General features: G+C 45.7%; 1 protein-coding gene across 1 annotated transcript; it reads left to right on the forward strand.

The window, feature by feature from the left end:
* The first annotated feature begins 2,040 nt into the window (after positions 1-2,040).
* Positions 2,041-20,095, forward strand: LOC138373662 (putative uncharacterized protein ENSP00000383309). Its single transcript, XM_069340006.1, has 4 exons — positions 2,041-2,073; positions 5,021-6,505; positions 17,568-17,774; positions 19,382-20,095. The coding sequence occupies exons 1-4, from the start codon at positions 2,041-2,043 to the stop codon at positions 20,093-20,095; spliced, it is 2,439 nt and encodes an 812-aa protein (XP_069196107.1).
* The last annotated feature ends 6,385 nt before the right edge of the window (positions 20,096-26,480 follow it).

Below are 26,480 nucleotides of genomic sequence, written 5' to 3' on the forward strand. Positions count from 1 at the left end.
TCCACTCAGCTACCAGACACCAATCTGGTGTACTCACCTAATTGTACAGTTATGGCGGCGTAAACACGAAATTTTTTGTTGGGGGGGGGGGGAATATCGTGTTTAATATTTTTTATTTCTTTTTTTTTTAATACATGAGGTACATCTGCATTAGTGCAGCTGCCCTAGACTATATGAAGTGGAGTACAGTGTGTCAAAAAAGCTAACTTCGTGATGCTAAAAAATCCCCATCACACAGGATGGTTAGTCATACAGAGGCATGTGATGGGCAGTCTGCACTGGCAGATTCCGGAAGCATTTTGAGGATATCATCAACGCAAGAGTGAATAAGGTAGCAGTGGTAATACAAGTCCCCATCTCGCAGGATGGTTAGTCATAGAGGGCCATATGTTTATTAGCCTGCACTGGCAAATTTTGGGTACACTGTGAGGATATCTTCAAGAATACGAGAGTGAATAAAGTAATTGCAAAGCTCCAGGTACCTCATGCCAACTGGTCTGAAAGGTCTAATAACTGGACATTCAGTGCCTTTGCAACTGGAGTGCTCAGGATTGGGAGACCCGTCACCTGCAGCCACCTGTCACAGGTAACGGTAACCCAACCTGATCCTTGCAACCACTGTGTCGCACAGTCTGGTGGACGTTTTGTGCTGCCTATAGATATAGGCCTCAGATCTGAACAAATCATAGCTTTTTATACTAGTACTTTCAGGTCGTTGGGAGTCAGTAATTTCTTTCCTATCACATCTGAGTGTTTGGACTAATACAGTTTTGACAGCAGAGATGGGGATACCTATATCTAATTCAACTTCAGCCTTGCTACATGCTAATTTGGCTGCAATGTTTGTCTCATTATGATGGGTTATATTTATGTGTGAAGGTATCCATACAAAGGAGATTCGGGACCCTTTACTCAGTGCAGCAATTAGGTCATTTATAATTGGGAGTATGAGGTTCTTGCTGTTCATCTTCCAAGAGAAGTTTTCGATTGCTTGAAGAGCAGACTTTGAATCACAAAATATTATTCCTCCTCCAATGTTTTTTAATGTACTGGTAGCTAGTTGTAATGATGCTAGTTCTGCTTGTGTGGAGGTCAGCCAGTTGTTTAACCTGACACTGACAGTCTTTGTGCAAATATTATTTCTATAAAACCTACATGCTGCTGCAGTCCGTCCAGAAGAGGATTGGACTGAGCCGTCGGTGTAGACACAGTGCTCGTGAGATCTTAAATTCTCGATGGAGGAGGCGATTGTGTCAAGTGTGACAGCTTTGAGAAGTGCAAGATTCTCATTATCTTTCTTGGTGACCAAGGGATCCAGGTAAACTCTACGGAAAAATTTTGTTTGTTTTCCAAATCGCTCATTTTTCAAAGACCATTTTCGGATAAAGTGTTCATAAAAGTTGGTTAAGAGTTCTTATGAGGAAAATAATTTCATAGAAGTTTGCTAAGAGTTCTTATGGGGAAAATTCTAAATTTTTCAGAGTTCAGTTTTGATGAAAATATTTCAGAGTTCATATTATCATAGGAGTTTATTTACGAGTTAAAAACCGAAATTTGAAAAAATACCATTTTCGGAGAATATGTTCATAAAAGTTTGTTAGGAGTTCTTATGAGGAAATAATTTCATAAAATTTGTTAAGAGTTCTTATGAGAAAAACAATCTCCGATATCTTAGGAGTTTATTAAGAGTTCTTATAGGGAAAATAATTTCCGAGATCTTAGAAGTTTATTAAGAGTTCTTATGGGAGAATTGGACCATCTTTGGTCCCGTCAATCAACAGGTGTACAGGTTCCTGAGCCTATTGTGCTCTATCATATCTACACGTGAAATTGTGTATGGAGTCAGCCTCCACCACATCACTTCCTAATGCATTCCATTTGTCAACCACTCTGACAATAAAAAAGTTCTTTCTAATATCTCTGGGGCTCATTTGGGCACTCAGTTTCCACCTGTGTCCCCTAGTTCGTGTGCCCCTTGTGTTAAATAGCCTGTCTTTATCTACCCTATCGAATCCTTTGAGAATTTTGAATGTGGTGATCATGTCTCCCCTAACTATTCTGTCATCCAATGAAGTGAGTTTTAATTCCCGTAGTCTCTCCTCGTTGCCCATACCTCTCAGCTCGGGTACTTGTCTGGTGGCAAACCTTTGAACCTTTTCCAGTTTAGTCTGATGCTTGACTAGATATGGACCTCCATGCTGGAGCCGCATACTCCAGGATTGGTCTGACATATGTGGTATATAATGTTCTGAAGAACATTATATACCGTCCGCTCACAACGGACAAAACCAAGCTGGTAATTCCTGTGCAGTATGAAGGGTGGAGGAAGGTTTGGTTGGTGAGAGGACGAGCAGGTTAAGGTGGTGAGGTCGGCAGTGCCTCCGTCGGGGGGTCCACCCTCCCTCAACACTCCCTGCAGGTACCTTGACTTGCATATATTATACACGTAAAGGGACGCTCCTTGGTGATGTTCACCGAGGAGCGTCTTGATTATTCTCTCTCTCTCTCTCTCTCTCTCTCTCTCTCTCTCTCTCTCTCTCTCTCTCTCTCTCTCTCTCTCTCTCCTGAAGTATTCACAACGAAGGAACACCTACAAGGAAAACATCTCGTACACATCATAACTCTAAACAAGCGACAAAACTGAAGAGATCAAAACACGTATCATAATTAATTTACAATTTATTTTATAGTCACAATGGCAAGGCGACACAAGATCGCACACACACACATGAACGCTCTCACTCACACACACACACACACACACACGCACACGCACACGCACACGCACACACACACTCAACCACCCACCCACACAAACTGGATAAAAAAGTACCCTTTGAGTAAGTATAGAAGCGCAGAAGCAACTTAAATTGATATGGCAGACAGAGCAAAGATACGCCCAAACCTGCTCAACAGCCACGTCATGAGAACAACTGATAAGAGCAACAAGCAATGAAAATTTGGATATTTCCAAGTGTGTTCACAGAGAATGATAAGAAGGTCTGTGAATAGCAAATAAGTCCACGAAGTCTTCATAGTAAAGCCAGAGAAGCTTCCTGAACACAGCAGGGCAGATGACGAACCAAGCAACACTGGAACTTTGAATACCAAAGACAAAGGAAGCACTTTTCGAAATTAGATCCGGCAGGGACCACAGTACCAAACAAGATATCGGCGTGGATACTAAGAGAGGGAGCTGAACCACTGTGCTGGTTAATCACAGAGATAAACACAGGAGACACTGTCAGAAGTAATAGTAGTTATACTGAGTCTTGTACAAGGCAACATGGCGTTACTAGCAGAGTCCCATGGGAGTCAGTACTAGGACTCGTCCTATTCAGTCAGTATACCAGTCATCTCCCAGTGATGAAGCGAGAATTATAAGGAAAGAGCTACAAGATGGGTGGCTTAATCTTTATCAATCAATCATCGACTCTTCAGTCACCATTTGGTCACCACTTGGTCCGGGAGACATCTCCCGTCACGCAGGGTGCAGTTGCGCCTCCACAGATCTCCAGTATCATCTTTTGATACTGGTAATGGCTCGAAAGGGCCACCACTTACGGGCTATTCATGCCCGTGCCACCTCTTGGGTGGCTTAATCTTCATCAATCAATCAATCAGCTACAAGATCTTGACAAACCCAAAAATAATCTTACAAGTGGATGACAGGTTTTAGTTCTATCATTTCTAGGCATTAAGACTTTTACTGGACGCAGAAGACCTAATACACAGCACACAGGGAGGAGCAATCCTCCTCAAGACTGAGACAGAGACCTGGAGGTAAACATATCACCTTCACACATATAAACGGGATAGCATCAGCTGCGTACTCAAGGCTGGTTAAGGTAAGAACTCCATGCATGTCAAGAGTACACTTGGTGGAGATGGTTTTAGCCCATCATGGTGCAGTCGGTTGTGCGTGTACGCGAGTGCGTGTGAATTACTATTGAGGCCTTTCATACGAACTCAATATTGCAATATGTTCTCTAGCAAGATTGTGTTTAAGAACTGCCTCCGGAGATAGGAACACGAAGGCATTCAAGACTGAATTCTGTATTAGATAAGTTCTGGAGAAAGCAGCTCCAGGAAGGAGATCACACAACAACACGCGGTGAGGCTGAAGAGGAATACTCAAGTCTACTGCCAGACTTGTCCCTAAGCAGGGGCCTCGTAGCCTGGTGGATAGCGCGCAGGACTCGTAATTCTGTGGCGCGGGTTCGATTCCCGCACGAGGCAGAAACAAATGGGCAAAGTTTTTTCACCCTGAATGCCCCTGTTACCTAGCAGTAAATAGGTACCTGGGTGTTAGTCAGCTGTCACGGGCTGCTTCCTGGGGGTGGAGGCCTGGTCGAGGACCGGGCCGCGGGGACACTAAAAGCCCCGAAATCATCTCAAGATAACCTCAAGATAAGAAGCAGGGAGACGGGTTCCAAGGACTCACCACAGGGCTTAAACATTAAATCGCTAGAAGGAAAAACAAGTGAGACATAATCACGACATACAACATACAACTCCAGGGATTTTGCGGGATAAACACAGACGCAGTTCGATATGTGATTGACAAGAACACGGATATACATGTGGAAACTAAGTACAAGAATATGATTTTTTTTTTTTAACAGAGGAAGTATTAGTAACAGTACTGACTCCTGTTAGCGGGCTGAGAGCTTTCCCGTCCCATAGCTCGTGGTAAGCTTACCCACTAGTTCCCCCTGGAACACCACCAGCCAATAGGTTTACAACCACGTACCCAATTGCTGCAGGGTGAACAGAGGCGAACAATTCACTGATGCCCAATCACTCCTCCATGGCCAGGACTCGAACCCTGAATGAAGAGGTGAAGGCAGACACACAAACGTAGATAGGAAGGAACCTAAATGACTCACGAACCTCAACACTGTGAATGGTATATCCTCACCCACTCGCCTCCCATGCCAGGTATCCAGGGTTCGAACCCTGTGCAGAATGTAACGATTGGGCACCATTCCTCCGCTGTTCTTCCCGGCGCACCCGGTAGGGACCACAAAGCCAGGCGAGGAACACCAGCCCGGCTCCTGTATTGACGGAGCGGCCCACAGTCAACCACACCACCTTCGGGGCCACAGTCAACCACACCACCTACGGCCACACAGTCAACCACACCACCTACGGCCACACAGTCAACCACACCACCTACGGCCACACAGTCAACCACACCACCTACGGCCACACAGTCAACCACACCACCTACGGGCCCACAGTCAACCACACCACCTACGGCCACACAGTCAACCACACCACCTACGGCCACACAGTCAACCACACCACCTACGGCCACACAGTCAACCACACCACCTACGGCCACACAGTCAACCACACCACCTACGGCCACACAGTCAACCACACCACCTACGGGCCCACAGTCAACCACACCACCTACGGCCACACAGTCAACCACACCACCTACGGCCACACAGTCAACCACACCACCTACGGGGCCCACAGTCAACCACACCACCTACGGGCCCACAGTCAACCACACAACCTACGGCCACACAGTCAACCACACCACCTACGGCCACACAGTCAACCACACCACCTACGGGGCCCAAAGTCAACCACACCACCTACGGCCACACAGTCAACCACACCACCTACGGCCACACAGTCAACCACACCACCTACGGCCACACAGTCAACCACACCACCTACGGCCACAGTCAACCACACCACCTACGGGGCCCACAGTCAACCACACCACCTACGGGCCCACAGTCAACCACACAACCTACGGCCACACAGTCAACCACACCACCTACGGCCACACAGTCAACCACACCACCTACGGGCCACACAGTCAACCACACCACCTACGGCCACACAGTCAACCACACCACCTACGGCCACACAGTCAACCACACCACCTACGGGGCCACAGTCAACCACACCACCTACGGGGCACACAGTCAACCACACCACCTACGGCCACACAGTCAACCACACCACCTACGGCCACACAGTCAACCACACCACCTACGGCCACACAGTCAACCACACCACCTACGGGGCACACAGTCAACCACACCACCTACGGGGCCACAGTCAACCACACCACCTACGGGGCCACAGTCAACCACACCACCTACGGCCACAGTCAACCACACCACCTACGGCCACACAGTCAACCACACCACCTACGGCCACACAGTCAACCACACCACCTACGGGCCACACAGTCAACCACACCACCTACGGCCACAGTCAACCACACCACCTACGGGGCCCACAGTCAACCACACCACCTACGGGGCCCACAGTCAACCACACCACCTACGGCCACACAGTCAACCACACCACCTACGGGGCCACAGTCAACCACACCACCTACGGCCACACAGTCAACCACACCACCTACGGGGCCCACAGTCAACCACACCACCTACGGGGCCCACAGTCAACCACACCACCTACGGCCACACAGTCAACCACACCACCTACAGCCAACCACACCACCTACGGAAGGGTAGCCGCGTCCACACAGGCTGCAGAGGTCGTCCATCTAATTTATATATAAATAGAACAACAAAAGGCTCGCATATTCACGCTCGCATAAAACCATAAAATATATATTTGTCCAAAAACGTGAAGAATGCGGGAGGTCCGCTTGGGAAACTATTTGGACACAACAAATTATTGCTTTTTCCACGATCAAGGAATTGTTTATGAATTTGACCATTGTTGAAATAATGCGGGGGATACTGCTATGGCCGAACAGATGCTGGGCTGTAAAAAGGACCAGAACTACTCTCTCTACCCTGAACTCTCTACCCTTCCCTTCACTCAATACCCCAGCTTAACACTGTTACAGTTCAGTATGATCCCTCACTGAACTATCAGGAATATAAGCTGAATATTAAGAATAGGGGTCAACAAGAATAGGGGTCACAACAAGAATAGGGGTCAACAAGAATAGGGGTCACAACAAGAATAGGGGTCAACAAGAATAGGGGTCACAACAAGAATAGGGGTCATTAATTTAAAAACAAATAATTAACAACTCATTAGACACTGCCACCACCTTCTCGATCTAACATACGTGAGTGTGTCTATCATCGGTCCCCCAGGAAGGCAAGGAATCAGTAATCATGAAACTCCCGGGCAACAGGAACTTCGGTAATAAATCTTGAGAATTACTTTGTGTAAGTTACTTTACTAATTTAAGTCCAAGGCTACTTTAATATCCATTAAATGGAGAAGAACATGGGGAATTTCCAAATACCACATATATATATATATATATATATATATATATATATATATATATATATATATATATATATATATATATATATATATATATATATATACTGCAAAAGAAATTGCTCAACTTTAATAATAAAAGGGACAGGGATAACTAAACAACAAAAAACAATTTATAACTTTATTTAATTTAACACATTGAAATCAAATGAACATATACCCTACTCTATTATCCCTAAGAGGCAAAATGGATATCTATCGAGGACATGAATACTCAAGTGCACAATACCTTTAAAGCCGCACTTAGGCCAAGTTGTCGATGGTTGCCCTCAGGGCCTTTGATGCCGGACCGAGTTCCCACCCCCACACACTCCCAGAACACACTACCCATATTTTGTTTCGCCAGCTTACTGGTGAAAGGATTGCTCCTCCCACAATCTAATACAGCCCCCAGGGCTCCACCCATTATTTTCTGCTACAGCCAACCCTTTAAGACTAGGCCTGAGGTCTGGCTCTTCAGGGCCAATAAGGACTTGGCACTTATCTACTGCCAATCATCTTCCATGACCTGCTTGAAGGTACATGCAATTCTCGAAGATTGAGTCAGCTCTCCCCAGCTACTCGAAGAGAACAAGGCGCCTCTGTAGTGGACCACCCGAGCCTGGGCACATCGGAGCAATGTTTACAAAAACTGATAAATTATGTTCAAACCTGTCTCCTCTAAGGTTAGGTAGCCGAAAAAGTTAGGTTAGGTTAGGTTAGGTAGGTTAGGTAGTCGAAAAACAATTAATTCATGAAAACTTGGCTTATTAGGCAAATCGGGCCTTGCATAGTAGGCTGAGAAGTGCGTTCTGGCTACTAGGTACGACATATATATATATATATATATATATATATATATATATATATATATATATATATATATATATATATATATATAGGGTCCTGAAAGATATTGTTAATAGAAACGTTATCCCTACAGACAAAAATCAGAGGATACAACTGACGATTTACTATAAAACCAGAAAAACGGCCAGCCTACTCATGAGAAACTCTCCAGACACAAAACAGAACGCTTTAAAAGAGACTAATGTCGTCTATGCCTTCAAATGCCCACTTGGGGACTGTAAGCTCCAAAAAACCCAGTATATAGGCAAGACAACAACATCTCTTTCTAGGCGTTTAACGATGCATAAGCAACAGGGCTCCATTAAGGAACATATAATCTCTTCCCATAACCAAACCATCGCCAGAGAAATCCTAGTAAACAACACAGAAATCATCGATAGATACAGCGATAGCAGGCGGCTTGACGTTTGCGAGGCACTACACATCAAGAAGTCAACACCAGCAATCAACAGCCAATTATTGCACAACTATATTCTACCCACCTCAAGACTCCGCTCCAATATAGAAGCATCAAGAAATATGGACCAATAGGCTTTCTACAAACACTTCTATTCAATATCCATTGTTTCTGTTCTGTCTTGTGTTGATACTTTTAATACCCTATTAATATCCCCTCCTGTTCTGTCTTGTGTTAATGCCACATCACCCTTCCCACCTCACTCAAATGTAGATATAAAATCAGAGATACGTTCTAATCAGTTGTGTATTTGTGAAGTCTTTGAAAATGTAATAAGTTTTACGAAACGCGCCCGTGTCGCGTCAGACTAGAAATAAAAATGAATTTTGGAGAAGTGATTTTTTATTTACCTCCAACAGTGAAGCGTAATGTACGAAAGATTGAGAAAATTCGTGTTAGAATTATTAATCTTACTTTTTCGGTCATATTTAATAATATATGTCTACAGGAAAGACTGCTACCAAAATATACTAATATATATTTATATATATATATATATATATATATATATATATATATATATATATATATATATTTATATTTATATTTATATATATAATTCGGTTGTAACACAACAGGCTGCCCACCACGGTAGCAACACAACAGGCTGCCCACCAAGGTAGTAACACAACAGGCTGCCCACCAAGGTAGTAACACAACAGGCTGCCCACCAAGGTAGTAACACAACAGGCTGCCCACCAAGGTAGTAACACAAGAGGCTGCCCACCAAGGTAGTAACACAACAGGCTGCCCACCAAGGTAGTAACACAACAGGCTGCCCACCACGGTAGTAACACAACAGGCTGCCCACCAAGATAGCAACACAACAGGCTGCCCACCAAGGTAATAACACAACAGGCTGCCCACCAAGGTAGTAACACAACAGGCTGCCCACCAAGGTAGTAACACAACAGGCTGCCCACCACGGTAGTAACACAACAGGCTGCCCACCACGGTAGTAACACAACAGGCTGCCCACCACGGTAGTAACACAACAGGCTGCCCACCAAGGTAGCAACACAACAGGCTGCCCACCAAGGTAGTAACACAACAGGCTGCCCACCACGGTAGTAACACAACAGGCTGCCCACCACGGTAGTAACACAACAGGCTGCCCACCAAGGTAGCAACGCAACAGGCTGCCCACCAAGGTAGTAACACAACAGGCTGCCCACCAAGGTAGTAACACAACAGGCTGCCCACCAAGGTAGTAACACAACAGGCTACCCACCAAGGTAGTAACACAACAGGCTGCCCACAACGGTAGTAACACAACAGGCTGCCCACCAAGATAGCAACACAACAGGCTGCCCACCAAGGTAATAACACAACAGGCTGCCCACCAAGGTAGTAACACAACAGGCTGCCCACCAAGGTAGTAACACAACAGGCTGCCCACCACGGTAGTAACACAACAGGCTGCCCACCACGGTAGTAACACAACAGGCTGCCCACCACGGTAGTAACACAACAGGCTGCCCACCAAGGTAGCAACATAACAGGCTGCCCACCACGGTAGTAACACAACAGGCTGCCCACCACGGTAGCAACACAACAGGCTGCCCACCAAGGTAGTAACACAACAGGCTGCCCACCACGGTAGTAACACAACAGGCTGCCCACCACGGTAGTAACACAACAGGCTGCCCACCACGGTAGTAACACAACAGGCTGCCCACCAAGGTAGCAACACAACAGGCTGCCCACCAAGGTAGTAACACAACAGGCTGCCCACCAAGGTAGCAACACAACAGGCTGCCCACCAAGGTAGCAACACAACAGGCTGCCCACCAAGGTAGCAACACAACAGGCTGCCCACCACGGTAGTAACACAACAGGCTGCCCACCAAGGTAGCAACACAACAGGCTGCCCACCAAGGTAGCAACACAACAGGCTGCCCACCACGGTAGTAACACAACAGGCTGCCCACCAAGGTAGCAACACAACAGGCTGCCCACCACGGTAGTAACACAACAGGCTGCCCACCACGGTTGTAACACAACAGGCTGCCCACCAAGGTAGTAACACAACAGGCTGCCCACCACGGTAGTAACACAACAGGCTGCCCACCAAGGTAGCAACACAACAGGCTGCCCACCAAGGTAGCAACACAACAGGCTGCCCACCAAGGTAGTAACACAACAGGCTGCCCACCAAGGTAGTAACACAACAGGCTGCCCACCAAGGTAGTAACACAACAGGCTGCCCACCAAGGTAGTAACACAACAGGCTGCCCCCCACGGTAGTAACACAACAGGCTGCCCACCAAGATAGCAACACAACAGGCTGCCCACCAAGGTAATAACACAACAGGCTGCCCACCAAGGTAGTAACACAACAGGCTGCCCACCAAGGTAGTAACACAACAGGCTGCCCACCACGGTAGTAACACAACAGGCTGCCCACCACGGTAGTAACACAACAGGCTGCCCACCACGGCAGTAACACAACAGGCTGCCCACCAAGGTAGCAACATAACAGGCTGCCCACCACGGTAGTAACACAACAGGCTGCCCACCACGGTAGCAACACAACAGGCTGCCCACCAAGGTAGTAACACAACAGGCTGCCCACCACGGTAGTAACACAACAGGCTGCCCACCACGGTAGTAACACAACAGGCTGCCCACCACGGTAGTAACACAACAGGCTGCCCACCAAGGTAGCAACATAACAGGCTGCCCACCACGGTAGTAACACAACAGGCTGCCCACCACGGTAGTAACACAACAGGCTGCCCACCAAGGTAGCAACATAACAGGCTGCCCACCACGGTAGTAAGACAACAGGCTGCCCACCACGGCAGTAACACAACAGGCTGCCCACCAAGGTAGTAACACAACAGGCTGCCCACCAAGGTAGCAACATAACAGGCTGCCCACCACGGTAGTAACACAACAGGCTGCCCACCACGGCAGTAACACAACAGGCTGCCCACCACGGCAGTAACACAACAGGCTGCCCACCACGGTAGCAACACAACAGGCTGCCCACCACGGTAGTAACACAACAGGCTGCCCACCAAGGTAGTAACACAACAGGCTGCCCACCAAGGTAGCAACATAACAGGCTGCCCACCACGGCAGTAACACAACAGGCTGCCCACCACGGCAGTAACACAACAGGCTGCCCACCACGGCAGTAACACAACAGGCTGCCCACCAAGGTAGTAACACAACAGGCTGCCCACCACGGCAGTAACACAACAGGCTGCCCACCACGGTAGCAACACAACAGGCTGCCCACCACGGTAGTAACACAACAGGCTGCCCACCAAGGTAGTAACACAACAGGCTGCCCACCAAGGTAGCAACATAACAGGCTGCCCACCACGGCAGTAACACAACAGGCTGCCCACCACGGCAGTAACACAACAGGCTGCCCACCACGGCAGTAACACAACAGGCTGCCCACCACGGTAGTAACACAACAGGCTGCCCACCACGGCAGTAACACAACAGGCTGCCCACCACGGTAGTAACACAACAGGCTGCCCACCACGGCAGTAACACAACAGGCTGCCCACCACGGTAGTAACACAACAGGCTGCCCACCACGGTAGTAACACAACAGGCTGCCCACCACGGTAGTAAGACAACAGGCTGCCCACCACGGTAGTAACACAACAGGCTGCCCACCACGACAGTAACACAACAGGCTGCCCACCACGGCAGTAACACAACAGGCTGCCCACCACGGCAGTAACACAACAGGCTGCCCACCACGGTAGTAACACAACAGGCTGCCCACCACGGCAGTAACACAACAGGCTGCCCACCACGGCAGTAACACAACAGGCTGCCCACCAAGGTAGAGGGCGTAGCTATACCAAATAATTTAATAGGAGGCTGAGTTGTAATTGATTAATGAGACTCAGAAACTATAACCAGGCACTAATAGAGACCGGAGGCCATTAGCTGCGGAAATGAGCAGCAATTAAGGGTAATTAGACCTACCGACGCAGTCAAATCTAAGTTCCCAAAATGGCCACCATGAGTCGAACAGCCCAATTTCTCTTAGGAAGCTTCATTATAATAAAGGTGTGTTTGTCAAGCCTAATATCCAAGCTGGCGTTGTCTTACTGTCGTCTTTTAACATGACAAATGAATAACGGACTATAATCAAATATATAACACAAATGTAAACAAATAAACTTGTAATAAATCCTTACGATAATAGATACAATGATACTAGATCCAAGGGAAATAGATCTAACATCAATAGATCCTACGGTAATAGAATGTTCGCAAATAGATCCAACCTTCACTACCTGTACGCAAATAAATCCTACCTATGTGATGTGTGCAACTCTCACATATCACATAGGGTTCAACAACATTTCGCCCAATCGTAGGAAATAACAATTCCTTCGAATAAAGAATGGTTATCATGTGTATTTATGTTGTATACCTGGCCAGGTGTTGCTGTGGCTCGCTGGGCCACAGCAACCTTCCCTGTCCCTCCTCACCATTTCCCTCCCCCCCCCTCACCCGTCTCCTCGGGCTCCCAACCATTCCCCACTCCACCGTCCCTCGTCTTCCCCACTCCTCCATCCCCTCTTTCTTCCCACTGTGCCCCAATCTCCTCTCCCTTTGTCCTTCCCCACCATTCTCCACTTCCCCATCCCCTCGTCCCCATCATCCCAAACTCCCCCGTCCCCTCGTCCTTCCCCACCATTCCCCACTCCCTCATCCGATGCCTTCCCAAATGGTCTGATGTTTCCATCAGAAAATTAGGAACATCGAATGATCTGATGTTTCCATCACTGAAATATAAGAAAAACAGCTAAAAAATGAAAAAAAAAAAAAAAAAAAACTATACTCACGAAATGAAGGGTATGGTAAACGCAGCTCAATTCAACCCAATTCACACAAAATAATTTAATCAAAATGAAAATAAATCAAAATCTATGAAAATTCAATTTATCAATGTTACGGCCCTCTCGGGACGCAACGGGGTTCTTACTCTGATGTTGTTAGAGGAAGTTGTATCCGGCCCCAAGCCAGTAGTGGCTTTCAAGGGATGAGATCCGTGACGCAAGTAACTTAAAGGGGAAGGGAAATAAAGTCAAGAACTTAATATAATATATTGACCACCACCAATAAATAATATATAAAAAGATTACACGGGGGGAGGGGTATTAACACTGTACACAAACGTCTTCTCCTGAAGACTCTGGATCCAAGCTCTCGGTGCTAAGTCTTCGGTGCTTTCGTGGTCTCTTGACGAATCCTTCGACCAAGCTGAGTCTACCCCAAACACAGGCCAGCCAAAACACGGGTCCACTGGGGGCACCGCCGTGGAGGCCGTCAACCACAAGTCCAGCAGGTCTGCTGGCAGGTTCTGGATCAGCCACGCTGGTCAGGCCACTCCACGAACGATACTAGGGTAGTGCCCTAGTCAGGAGCCTCGTGTGATACCACAAATCACTCTCCTGTCCTCAAAACCCCAGTGGATAACCGTCTCCAGCAGTCGGTCCCAGGTAAGACAATCCTTCTACTGCCACTACACTGGCAGGGTAACACACCACAGTGTTCTTCCGGGAGACGACTTCACAGCTGCTGCAGCAAGGCACACGGTAAGGGGACGGCTGCCTCGGGTAGACTGACTCAACTTCCATCACAGCAGTCCCAGGTCGACTCTGTAAGCAGACACGTCATCAATAACAGGGACACACTAAAGCACCTCACTTACAGGCTCAGAGACAAACGCCCGTCATATCCACTCCATAGATGGCACTGTCGTCTGAGCACCACCTCACCAGAGGTCAGCAACGGCTGTGTTGTGAGCTGCACAGGACTGGAAACTGGCCCTTGTGGCCGGTACACTTCGTCCTCGCCAGGTGTCGTCGTCCATTTGGAGGGGGTATCGGGAGCTGACCCACAGATGGCGCGGTCGTCACTGCTCCGTGCTCGGACGCTGGATCCGGGTCCGTAACAATCAATGCAATCAGAAACATTGAAATGGAATTGTAAGATATTTAGTATAGTATTTGTCTTGCTCTTACATGCAACAGATGGCGCTGTTTTTCAAGAAAAAGCATAGTTTTACCTGTCACAGGTATGACATCTATACTTATACTTACGAAATAAACGTTATGGTAAAAACACAGCTCAATTCAACACAATGTCACACAAAATAATTCAATAAAAAATTAAAAAAAATCGATATCAATGAAAATAAAATTTATCAATGCAATTGGAAACAATGCAATGGAATTCGTGATATATTTAGTATAGCGTGCATGTTGCTATTATGTGCAACAGTTGGCGCTATTTTTAAAAAACGCATGTTTTTACCTGTCACAGGGGTGGCGTCTATATAGTAGGTATATAAAAAGATGCGCCTATTTGAATGCAACATTGTGTCAAAATTTCAAAGGAATCAGTAAGAGGTTTCGAAGATTTCCCTCACATGAAAAACACAGTTTTTCAGAAAAAGTATGTTTTTTTTTTTACCGTCACAGATGTGACATCTATATAGTATGTATATAAAAGCCTGCTCTAATGCAAATGGAACGTTGTGTGAAAATTTCAAAGCAATCTGTGAAGAACTTTCGGAAATTATGCACGAATGAGCATTTCTAGCTGTACCCGGCCATGCATTGCTGTGGCTCAGCAACGCATGTGCGTTGCTGAGCCACAGCAACCTTCCCCTGTCCCCCAGTCCTCCCCACCATTTCCCCCCCTCCCCCATCCCCTCGTCCTCCCAACCATTCCTCACTCCCTTGTCCCTTTTTCCTCCCCTTCATCCTTCACTCCACCATCCCTTCGTTCTCCCCACTACCACATCCCCTCGTCCTCCCTACAATTCCCCCTCCCCCATCCCCTCATCCTCCCCACTATCCATCACTCCCCTTGTCCTCCCAACCATTCTCCATTCCCCCCATCCCCAACTCCCCTGTCCCCTCGTCCTTCCCCACTATTACCCCCTCCATTGTCCACTCGTTCTCCCCACAATCCTCCACTCCTGTCCCCTCATCCTTTCCACCATTCCCCTACTCGTCTGATGATCAAATGATCTGATGTTCCCATCAGAAAATTGGGAACATCAAATGATCTGGGGCTAGATTTACGAAGAAATTATGCAAACTCTTACGAACCTGTACATCTTTTTGTAATCTTTGGCAGCTTTGTTTACAATTATAAACAGTTAATGAGCTCCGAAGCACCAGCAGGCTGTTTATAACAATAACAACAGTTGATTGGCAAGTTTTCATGCGTGTAAACTGTTTAATAAATGTAACCAAAGCCATCAAAGATTGAGAAACGATGTACATGTTCGTAAGTACTTTCATAATTGCTTCGAGAATCTGGCCCCAGATGCACTGAAATATAAGAAATACAGTTCAAAAAAGCGAAATGAAAAATAATGAATTTAGTATAGCATGTGTTGGTCTTATGTGCAACAGATGGCGCTGTTAAAAAAAAAACATGCTTTTACCTGTCACAGTGGTGGCATCTAAATAGTAGGTATATAAAAAGACATGCCTATTTCGAATGCAACGTTCTGTCAAAATTTAAAAATAATCGGTGAAGAACTTTCGGAGATTACAGCGGGTGTTGCTCTTACGTCCAACAGATGGCACTGTTTAAAAAAAAAAACATGTTTTTTTCCTGTCACAGGTGAGGCATGTATATAGTAGATATATAAAAAGACGCGCCTATTCGAATGCAACGTTGTGTCAAAATTTCATAGCAATCGGTAAAGAGGTTTCGAAGATTTCCCTCAAATGAAAAATACATAAAAAACTCAGTTTTAAAAAAATAAACATGTTTTTTAGCCGTCACAGACGTGACATCTATATAGTATGTATATAAAAATCTGGCCGGATGCGAATGGAACGTTGTGTGAAATTTTCAAAGTAATCGGTGAAGAACTTTGGAAGATTAGCGATTATGAACAAACGAACATTTTCATTTTTATTTACATAGATGAAGGATACAATTGCATATTTAACACATCATTACAAAGAACCGACGATGTGGGTTCTTTGTAAAAACATAGCAAGATGTGCAGAATACCCCCTTGAAGAGCAGAGGTGCAACAGGTACTCTGAGAGAGAACTATCAACATCAGAGGCCCGAGACTGTTCAACACGCTTCCACTACACATAAGGGACATAACTGGCCGACCCCTCACAGTGTTCAAGAGAGAACTGGATAAACACCTCCAAAGGATACCTGATCAACCAGGCTGTGACTCATACGTCAGGCTGCGATCAGTCTGGTTGACCAATCCAGCAACGAAGAGGCCTGGTCGAGGACCGGGCTGTGGGGACGTTGAGCCCCGAAATCATTGGAAGGTAACCGCAATGTAAGGTATTTTAATTTTTAATAATCTGTAAAGTAAAACCCAGTTGCAGTTGCATTAAGGGCACTTTATATTTATTATTATGGATTTAGAATAGCGTAGATTAAATTTTTTTTTTTTTTTTTTTTTTTTTTGAGATATATACAAGAGTTGTTACATTCTTGTACAGCCACTAGTACGCGTAGCGTTTCGGGCAAGTCCTTAATCCTATGGTCCCTGGAATACGATCCCCTGCCGCGAAGAATCGTTTTTTCATCCAAGTACACATTTTACTGTTGCGTTAAACAGAGGCTACAGTTAAGGAATTGCGCCCAGTAAATCCTCCCCGGCCAGGATACGAACCCATGACATAGCGCTCGCGGAACGCCAGGCGAGTGTCTTACCACTACACCACGGAGACTGCTAAATGATTTATTTATTAGATTTTCGCTTATATATTTTATGTAATGTCATTTCAACCACCATATGTTCGTGGTGACTATATTTTTGCCTAGCACTTGATAGAATCTGCTTTGATTTGCGTTTGATTATCTTAGATAGAGTTTAATGTTCGTAGTAATCGAGAAGAATAAATTCGCATATAAATTCGTATTTACCTACTTTCATCAGTAAATTTGCACCGAAAATCTGTGCCGTGATTATCAGGTGGTGGGAGGAGGAGGAGGAGCGGCCCCGCCAGGCAGTTGTGGTTCAGCTTCCGAGGAGATAGCTGACGCCTCGCCGAGCTCCCAGAAAAGCACCATATTTGTGCTTATAGCCACAGAATTGTCTCACACGGAGGTGCAAATTGAGCTGCAGAGTCAGGCCGTTGAACGGATCCCTGCATATCCAGTTGCCGCAGTCTCCAAAGACGTATCGCGGTTGTATAGCTTTCATTGCATTTGTTAAGAGCTCATAACATTGAAATTTCAACCGGGTTATGAGGCATATATAACATCAAACCCCAGTAAGCCTCTCTCCCTTTTATTAGGTATTATTTCCTGTATTATACTGCTAATATAGTAGGCTGTTGCAGTTGGCACATTGTATTACCCCGGCAGATCCACGTTGGCGACGTGGGAGAAGATTTACTGATACCAACACATTAGAATTCAGGGTTAGAGTCCAGGACGCAGTGACTACAGAGTCATCCTTCACTGCCTAAACCACCCTCTCGAGGTATGCTGGGGCTAGGAGGAGATCTTCAGTCCAGCTAAGCTGAAAACTTAATCTGTAGTTGAGTAGCCTACTAAGCCTCTAACTCTCATTTATTTATTCTTATAATTTATGAAATTTATTATACATTACATAAATTATATAAATTAACCTTATAGAATACCCCGAAAAATGTGTTATGGGAAGCGGCTTTAGAATTTATAGAATCTACAGTCCATTTATTATACATTAATAGGATTGTTGTATTTATTGGAATTTAATTGTATTTAATCATAAAGATCCATAAGCCACTGGTTCTCTCATTTAGAACAAAATTCTGGTCCTTCGAGCATATTAGAATTATACATTATTTTATTAGAATATAATCTAGAGCCAGACTTCCCCACATACATGTATCATTAATGCTTGCGTGATGATTATATTTACAGATTTACGAGTGACCAATGACTGTATTTTGATATTATTCAGGATAGAGTACATTTATTTTCCGATAACAGATGAGAGATGGAATTGTCTGGTGAGGGCGAAAGTAATTATAATATAATTGTCGGCATTCACTATTTGATTGGATAAAAGTATTAATTATTTATTAATACTTTTTATTACGTGGTGGGTTTTCAGTTGCATATATGCCTGGAGACCGTCAGGCTTGTTTGCATTTGTGTTCCACACGTGTGCCCCCAAAAATGAAGTGATTTGATAAAATACCATGCCCAAGATTACCAACAGAGTGCCGGCGGGGGGATGGAGAATTAGCCTCGGCTACCATCCTCTTTTGTCCGGTCGTGTTGGTCGAGTGGTTAAGGGATCCTGTACATCAGATGCATTGCTTCTGGCAGTATAGGTTCGAGTCACTTCTGGGGTGTGAGTTTTCAGTATATATATATATATATATATATATATATATATATATATATATATATATATATATATATATATATATATATATATATATATACATACATACATACATACACACATATATTGGTAGCAGTCTTTCTGCTCAGCGACGTGTTCAGTTCCGGACGCCCCGTGTCTTCTTTCTAACTATCCAGCAGCGCCCTCACCCATTCCAGAAGCGCCCCTCCCTCCTCACCCATTCCAGCAGCACCTGCTTGATGAGATTCTGGGAGTTCTTCTTCTTCCTAAGCCCGGCCGGGCTTGACTTGTGAGAGCTTGGTCCACTAGGTTGTTGCGGGTCGTGGAGCGGCCCGCAGGCACACATCCACCACAGCCCGGTGGGTCCGGCACTCTTAGAAGAATATTATGTAGTTTTTTCTTGAAGATGTCCACGGTTGTTTCAGCTTCTTTTAAATCTTCCAGATTCCTCAAAATCTTCTGGCTTCCTTCAGATCTTCCAGATTCCTTCAAATCTTCTACCTTCCTCCAAACTTTCACCTTCCTTCAAATCTTCCAGATCTTCCAGTTTCCTCCAGATCTCTCATCTTTCTCCAGATCTTCCAGCTTTCTCCAGATTTTCCAGATTCCTCCAGATTTCTCCAGATCGTCCAGCTTGCTTCCAGATCTTCCTGCTTCCTCCAGATCTTCCACCTGCCTCCAGATCTTCCTGCTTCCTCCAGATCTTCCACCTTCCTCCAGATCTTCCACCTGCCTCCAGATCTTCCACCTTCCTCCAGATCTTCCACCTTCCTCTAGATCTTCCACTTTCCTCCAGATCTTCCACCTTCCTCCAGATCTTCCACCTGCCTCCAGATCTTCCACCTTCCTCCAGATCTTCCACTTTCCTCCAGATCTTCCACCTTCCTCTAGATCTTCCACTTTCCTCCAGATCTTCCACCTTCCTCAAGATCTTCCACCTTCCTCAAGATCTTCCACCTTCCTCCAGATCTTCCACCTGCCTCCAGATCTTCCACCTTCCTCTAGATCTTCCACTTTCCTCCAGATCTTCCACTTTCCTCCAGAGCTTCCACTTTCCTCCAGATCTTCCACTTTCCTCCAGATCTTCCACTTGCCTCCAGATCTTCAGCACATCATTTTCTCCTCTGACAACCAAATAATTCAGCATTTCTCTCCAGCCCGGACCAACCACCAGAGAACATCTTTCATAATCTTTTTCAGTTGAATTATTTAAATTTCGATGTGATTTCCTGTTCCCAATTTTCTTTGGATACTTAATTGGGTGCCAGTTTTCTGCGTGCCTCAGATGGTTTGGTAATTGTTTCTCTTTTATCTGTTATCTTGTATTGTGTGTTTACTCTTGCGTTTGATTTTTTTTTTGTGAATTTGTTATCAGTTTTTTAACCCCACTTTAATACTAGGGGAAATTTCTGGACAACAGCAGCCCACTTATAGTGTCTTATTAAAGTGATTAGAACGAGAACGAGATATCAAACTGCCCGTTAAACCACCCAGATAGTTATCCAGATATGTGTGATGGTCTGAAAGCATATTACGGTTACGGAAACGGGCAAGTGAACCTTTTTCCTAAATTGAGAATATTCTCAAGTTATAACTTGATTTTATTATAAATCATTGGTTTAAAATATAAAAGTCTATGTTTAACCCTTTTTTTCTTTGAAACGATCTGAAGAATTACTTTGTCTAAAAATTGAAATTCTAGGGGACACTCAAATAGTTTTTTTAATTTCATATTACACATGTTTGAGAATAATGCACTGTATTAATGTAAGCAAACGTAAAATCTAGCCTAATATAACCTAAGGCAACCATGGATAGGGAGTAGATAATATCACTAATTATGTAGTGGTTTTGAAGGGATTACCTTCAGGATACCTCCTCCCTCTGGCCAGGTTGTTCTTACCAGCCCTGGACCACTGGGGTCGACCACCGGGTGGACCAGTCACGCTCGAGGAGTGGTGCGAACGATGACCTGTCCGTAAAATTGCAAACGTCATCAGTAAGTAGTCGCGAGTGAAGTGTTTTCTATCTGTAAACAGGTTGTTTGTTGGCCGGATTATCGAGCACGAGGCCCTTGTTAACGCGGAGGTGTTGCCACGCTCACACACACGAGAATACAACAGTGTTGAGTGTCACTATATGCACCCTGTTCTCTCCCATAATACATCCCATCTGGACCTCAAGATCCCCAACGGACAAAATATGGTATATTAAATATCAAAGCCCCTAGCGAACAACCACGTTTTCTTTTCGTGGGCCCATCGGTTAGATTAAGGTTAGGATCGGGAAGTTAAGTACATCATCTTCTGTCCGTTGTGACGACCTGGAGAAGACGAATTAGACATCTGCCTCACAGCTGGTGTGAGGCAGAGCTCCCGAGTGTGAGCACTCGACCCCTCACACACACAGGACAGGAGTCAATGACTCCTGTCACACGACAGGAGTCATTGCTGTAAACAACCGATAGCTAGAAAGGCGGGATCCAAGAGTCAATGCTCGATCCTGCAAGCACATATAGGTGAGTACATATAGGTGAGTACACATGTGGCCGGCAATATAAAGGTGAGCACATCACATTTACCTAAAAAGATACATATAACCTGAGAGACCATAAAGTAAGTGTTGATCTTATGACAAGAGTGAAGTGTGCGGCCCGCCGAGCACGGCTCTGGGATTGGGGCGAGCTGTGGGCTGTTAGGTGGGGAACTGGAGGGGGGGGGGGGGGAGTAATGGGGGTGGAATAGGGGGGAGTTGGGAAACATGGGTGGGTCAAGGGGTCAGTAGACCCCCACTCTCCTCTTAAGTAGGGGTGGGGGGCAGAAGATAGACAAAGTGTAGGCAGGAACTGGTGTTCATCATCCTCCCGACGATCGGCCAGCTGGTGGCGTCTGGCCGGATAGGTCTTCAACGTGGGAAGGGTAACTCGCCACCCCTCCCCCATTCCTCCCATCCCTCCCATCCCGTCACATCAGAGCCCAATAATATCGCCTCGCCATAACAATTGGCTCCCATAATCGACCATTCGTCTTGGGCGACCGTGATACTGACTGCTGAGACTCGCTCGTAAATGGCCAAGCACGTACCTCGCCTCGCCTAATTGCCAATAAAATGGCTCTTGCGTCCCTCTCTCCTACCTGGGGTCAGGTGAGGGGGAGAGGCTCTAGGGAGGTGAAGAAACAGTGTGAGAGAAGGGGGAAGATAAAGGGAGAAAAATGGAGGGAAAGGCGAAGAAAGGGAAGAAGGAAGAGTGGGATGGGGAGGAGGTTAGTGGTGGTGCCTGACCCTAGATGGCAGTGTGATCCTCGTGGAGTCATGCCGCTTTACCCACAATTCTTCAGTGGCCGCAAGAACGAGGTGATCGGAGCTTTCTTTTCTTGGCGGGGGGGTCTTTGTTTTCGTGTGTGTGTGTACTCACCTAGTTGTGTTTGCGGGGGTTGAGCTCTGGCTCTTTGGTCCCGCCACTCAACTGTCAATCAACTGGTGTGCAGACTCCTGAGCCTACTCGGTTCTATCATATCGACATTTAAAACTGTATGAAGTCAGCCTCCACCACATCTCTGCTTAATGCATTCCACCTGTTAACTACTCTAACACTGAAAAAGTTCTTTCTAACGTCCCTGTGGCTCATTTGGGTTCTCAGTTTCCACCTGTGTCCCCTTGTTCGCGTACCACCAGTGTTGAATAGTTTATCCTTGTCTACCCTGTCAATTCCCCTGAGGATTTTGTAGGTAGTGATCATGTCTCCCCTCACTCTTCTGTCTTCGAGTGTCGTAAAGTGCATTTCCCGCAGCCTTTCCTCGTAACTCATGCCTCTTAGTTCTGGGACTAGTCTAGTGGCATACCTCTGAACGTTTTCCAGCTTCGTCTTGTGCTTGACAAGGTACGGGCTCCATGCTGGGGCCGCATACTCCAGGATTGATCTTACATATGTGGTGTACAAGATTCTAAACGATTCCTTACACAGGTTCCTGAAAGCTGTTCTGATAGCCAGCCTCGCATATGCCGCAGACGTAATTCTCTTTATGTGGGCTTCAGGAGACAGGTTTGGTGTGATGTCAATTCCTAGATCTTTCTCACTCTCCGTTTCATTAAGTACTTCATCTCCTATTCTGTATCTTGTGTCTAGCATTCTGTTTCCACCGCCTAGTGTCATTACTTTGCATTTACTCGGGTTAAACTTTAGCAGCCATTTGTTGGACCATTCACTCAGTCTGTCTAGGTCGTCCTGTAGTCTCCTACTATCATCCTCTGTTTCAATCCACCTCATAATTTTTGCATCATTAGCAAACATTGAGAGAAACGATTCTATACCCTCTGGGAGATCATTTACATATATCAGAAACAGTATAGGTCCAAGGACTGATCCCTGTGGGACTCCACTGGTGACATCTCGCCACTCTGAAACCTCACCCCTCACAGTGACTCGCTGTCTTCTGTTGCTTAGGTACTCCCTTATCCAGTGGAGTACCTTTTCTTTCACTCCTGCCTGCATCTCTAGCTTGTGCACTATGTAACACCGCTCTATTGTAACACCACCCTAAAATGTACCACTATAATGGAACACCACTATAATGGAACACTAAACTATCCTGAGTAACACTTCCTCATCGGTTGCACTTGATAACACTGTTATGAGCTGACATATGATGGTTACACCGGAACCAAAGGTACACTGCCAATAAGGAAATGCTAACACAAAGATTAAATACGCTGCCACCATCTGCCTTTGACCATTGAAACTATATCAAGCAACGAGGCAAGAAACATTGCTTGACTTGGAGAGTACTTCTATGACTGCCATTAATTATGAAAACGGTTGTCAGCCACTATATCCAAAAGGCTAAGAGGATTCAACAATTGACACAGACGGGAAATTTCACGTAAGTTTATTGAGACCAAAATTATGTCAATCACCAATTATAAATCCTATCCTAACACTGGCAAAAAGTTAAGAAATTTGGACATGGAACAAAAACTCAGAGATCACACACATTACCTTAAGCTATCTGTCTCTCCCTGGCTGAGATGTTCTTCACAGCCCCGCTCTCGATCCCGGTGTACCGCACTCTCATCTCCTATGTTCCTACAGGCCCTCTATATACAACCCCCCACAGGGGGGAGGGGGAGATCTGCTGTTGCTACCCACCAAAAGTGTACAAACACTCAAGAAATATTTCAATAAGCTTGTTTGACATTCACCATACACTCTTCAAGAGAGGAGTTATTAACTACGTGTGTGGCTGACCTCTGACCTGGCCAAAAGGGGGAGATCTAGGGATGTTTACACATAAGAATCTGGAGTCTAATTCCCTTACATGAAATATTACATACTTGAAACTCTGCTGACTAAGACTAACCCAGGAATTTTTAATCAATAAACAAGATAAACTGGAGGTCATCTGGGCTGACCTCTTGGAGAAGGCTTCCCTGGGTGTGAACTCTAAGGGGGGGGGGGGAGGTCCTGGGTGTTACAGCTCCCTTTCCCTATCTTGCCTGATTTGTGTTGCCAATTGCATGCATGCGCGTGTGTGTGTGTGTGTGTGTGTGTGTGTGTGTGTGTGTGTGTGTGTGTGTGTGTGTGTGTGTGTTTGTTTTGCGTGCTTAGGATTACTCAACTCTTATCTCTTTCCCTGCACAGCGATGAATTTACTCTCTACTTTAGTGTATTTATGTTAATTGTAAATACCAAACGAGCTTCAGCAACGAAATCTTCAACTTTCGTGTAGTCCCTCCGCCTGTGTGCCTTAATAGTTCACCACCTTCCTCTTGCCTCGTCACAAGCAAGGAAATCTAATTTTCATGAAAAACCTCATATAACTGATGTAACTATGAATGAAAAGAGACTCACTAAAACCCGTCTTCATATTCCTTGAGAACATCGGACACGCATTCTCATCCCCTTAGCTTCATGTCTCGAAAATTGCGTACCATTTCCAATGCTAAATTTCTGACACATTACATATATTTTATACTTTCGTCTCCCCTCGCATTCAGCTGTATTTAGTGTAATTATGAAATACAAGTGTATTAGATGAATAATACAACGTGCTAAATAAAATATTTATTTAGGCTACGCCTCACTTTGACATCATCACTTGGAAAACACGTCTTTCTCTCCGTAAATTGGTTAGTAATTGGACATAAATTTCTTACATAGTGCCTCGCAAGGCTCGAGCTGAACAATGTTTTCTCTACACAAATGGGTTCTTAATTGGACATTTTGTCGGGACAAAGCATTTTTAAAGAAAAGTTTCATTTGTGTGTGTGTGTGTGTGTGTGTGTGTGTGTGTGTGTGTGTGTGTGTGTGTGAGTGAGTGTGGGCGCGCACTCACCTAGTTGTGTTTGCGGGAGTTGAGCTCTGGCTCTTTGGTCCCGCTTCTCAACTGTGTGTGTGTGTGTGTGTGTGTGTGTTTATGTATAGAGATATATGTGGGTATGTATGTATGTATTCATATATTCACAGAAAACCCCTCACCCCTGAAGGATTCGAACACAGAGAGCCAGGGCTCTATGCACCTTGGCATGTCCAGTACTATAACCACTAGGTCACACTGACTGTTCAAAGGATTGGAAGTCGTCAGACCTTTAACGAAATCCTCGACAGCACTCTGTGACCTTTTTGGCCACAGATTATTCATCAAATTAACCATGCTGGGGCTTCTATGACCAGGCAACACAAATCAGGCAAGAAAGAGAGGGCTGGGCAGACTGAATATTTTTGGATTGCCAGAAAGCCTTTGACACAGTTCCACATAAGAAACTAGTGCACAAGCTGGAGATGCAGGCGGGAGTGAAAGGGAAGGTACTCCACTGAAGAAGGAGAGTACCTAATGAACAGAAGACAGCAAATCACTGTGAGGGGTGAGGTCTCGGTGTGGCGAGGCGTCACCAGTGGGTTCCCACAGGAATCAGTCCTTGAACCTATACTGTTTCCTTTCATACAGCTCGACAGAGGAGACTGCTATTCAAACTTGAGAGACAGGCGGGAATAAGCGGGAAGACCCTAGCATGGGCCTCTACACGAACACATACAAGGGTAGCAAACCCCTGACAGGAGGTTCTTGCAACTAGCTAGTTACACTCCTCCGTAGCACCTCACTGTCGGTCGTCTCTTTCTCTAGCCAGTCCCGGGATACGCCCAATTCTGTCACTGCCACTTCACAGGCAGACAGCAGATACTACTTAGTTCCTCTTCGGCGGCGGCTCACTGCTAACGTCAAGCAGAATGGAGTAGAGAGATAATAGGCTGCCCTGGGTAGACTACCTGTCCTCGTACCACTGCAGCCCTACGTTGCCTCTGTGGATACAGACACGTCATCATTAAACTGGCCAGTACTGGGGACACTAGGAAATACCACTTACGGACTCTGACATTAACATACAACTCCTCCCACAATAGATGGCGCTGAATTTCCAGGCGCCACCTCACCAGAGGTCAGCTACAGCGACTCTTTGGGCTGACCAAGGCAGGAATCTAGCATCTCTTGCAGGTATCATACTGCCACCACCAGATGGCGTCGTCCA

The sequence above is a fragment of the Procambarus clarkii genome, chromosome 43 (genome assembly GCF_040958095.1).
Source record: "Procambarus clarkii isolate CNS0578487 chromosome 43, FALCON_Pclarkii_2.0, whole genome shotgun sequence".
Classification (NCBI taxonomy): Eukaryota; Metazoa; Arthropoda; class Malacostraca; order Decapoda; family Cambaridae; genus Procambarus; species Procambarus clarkii.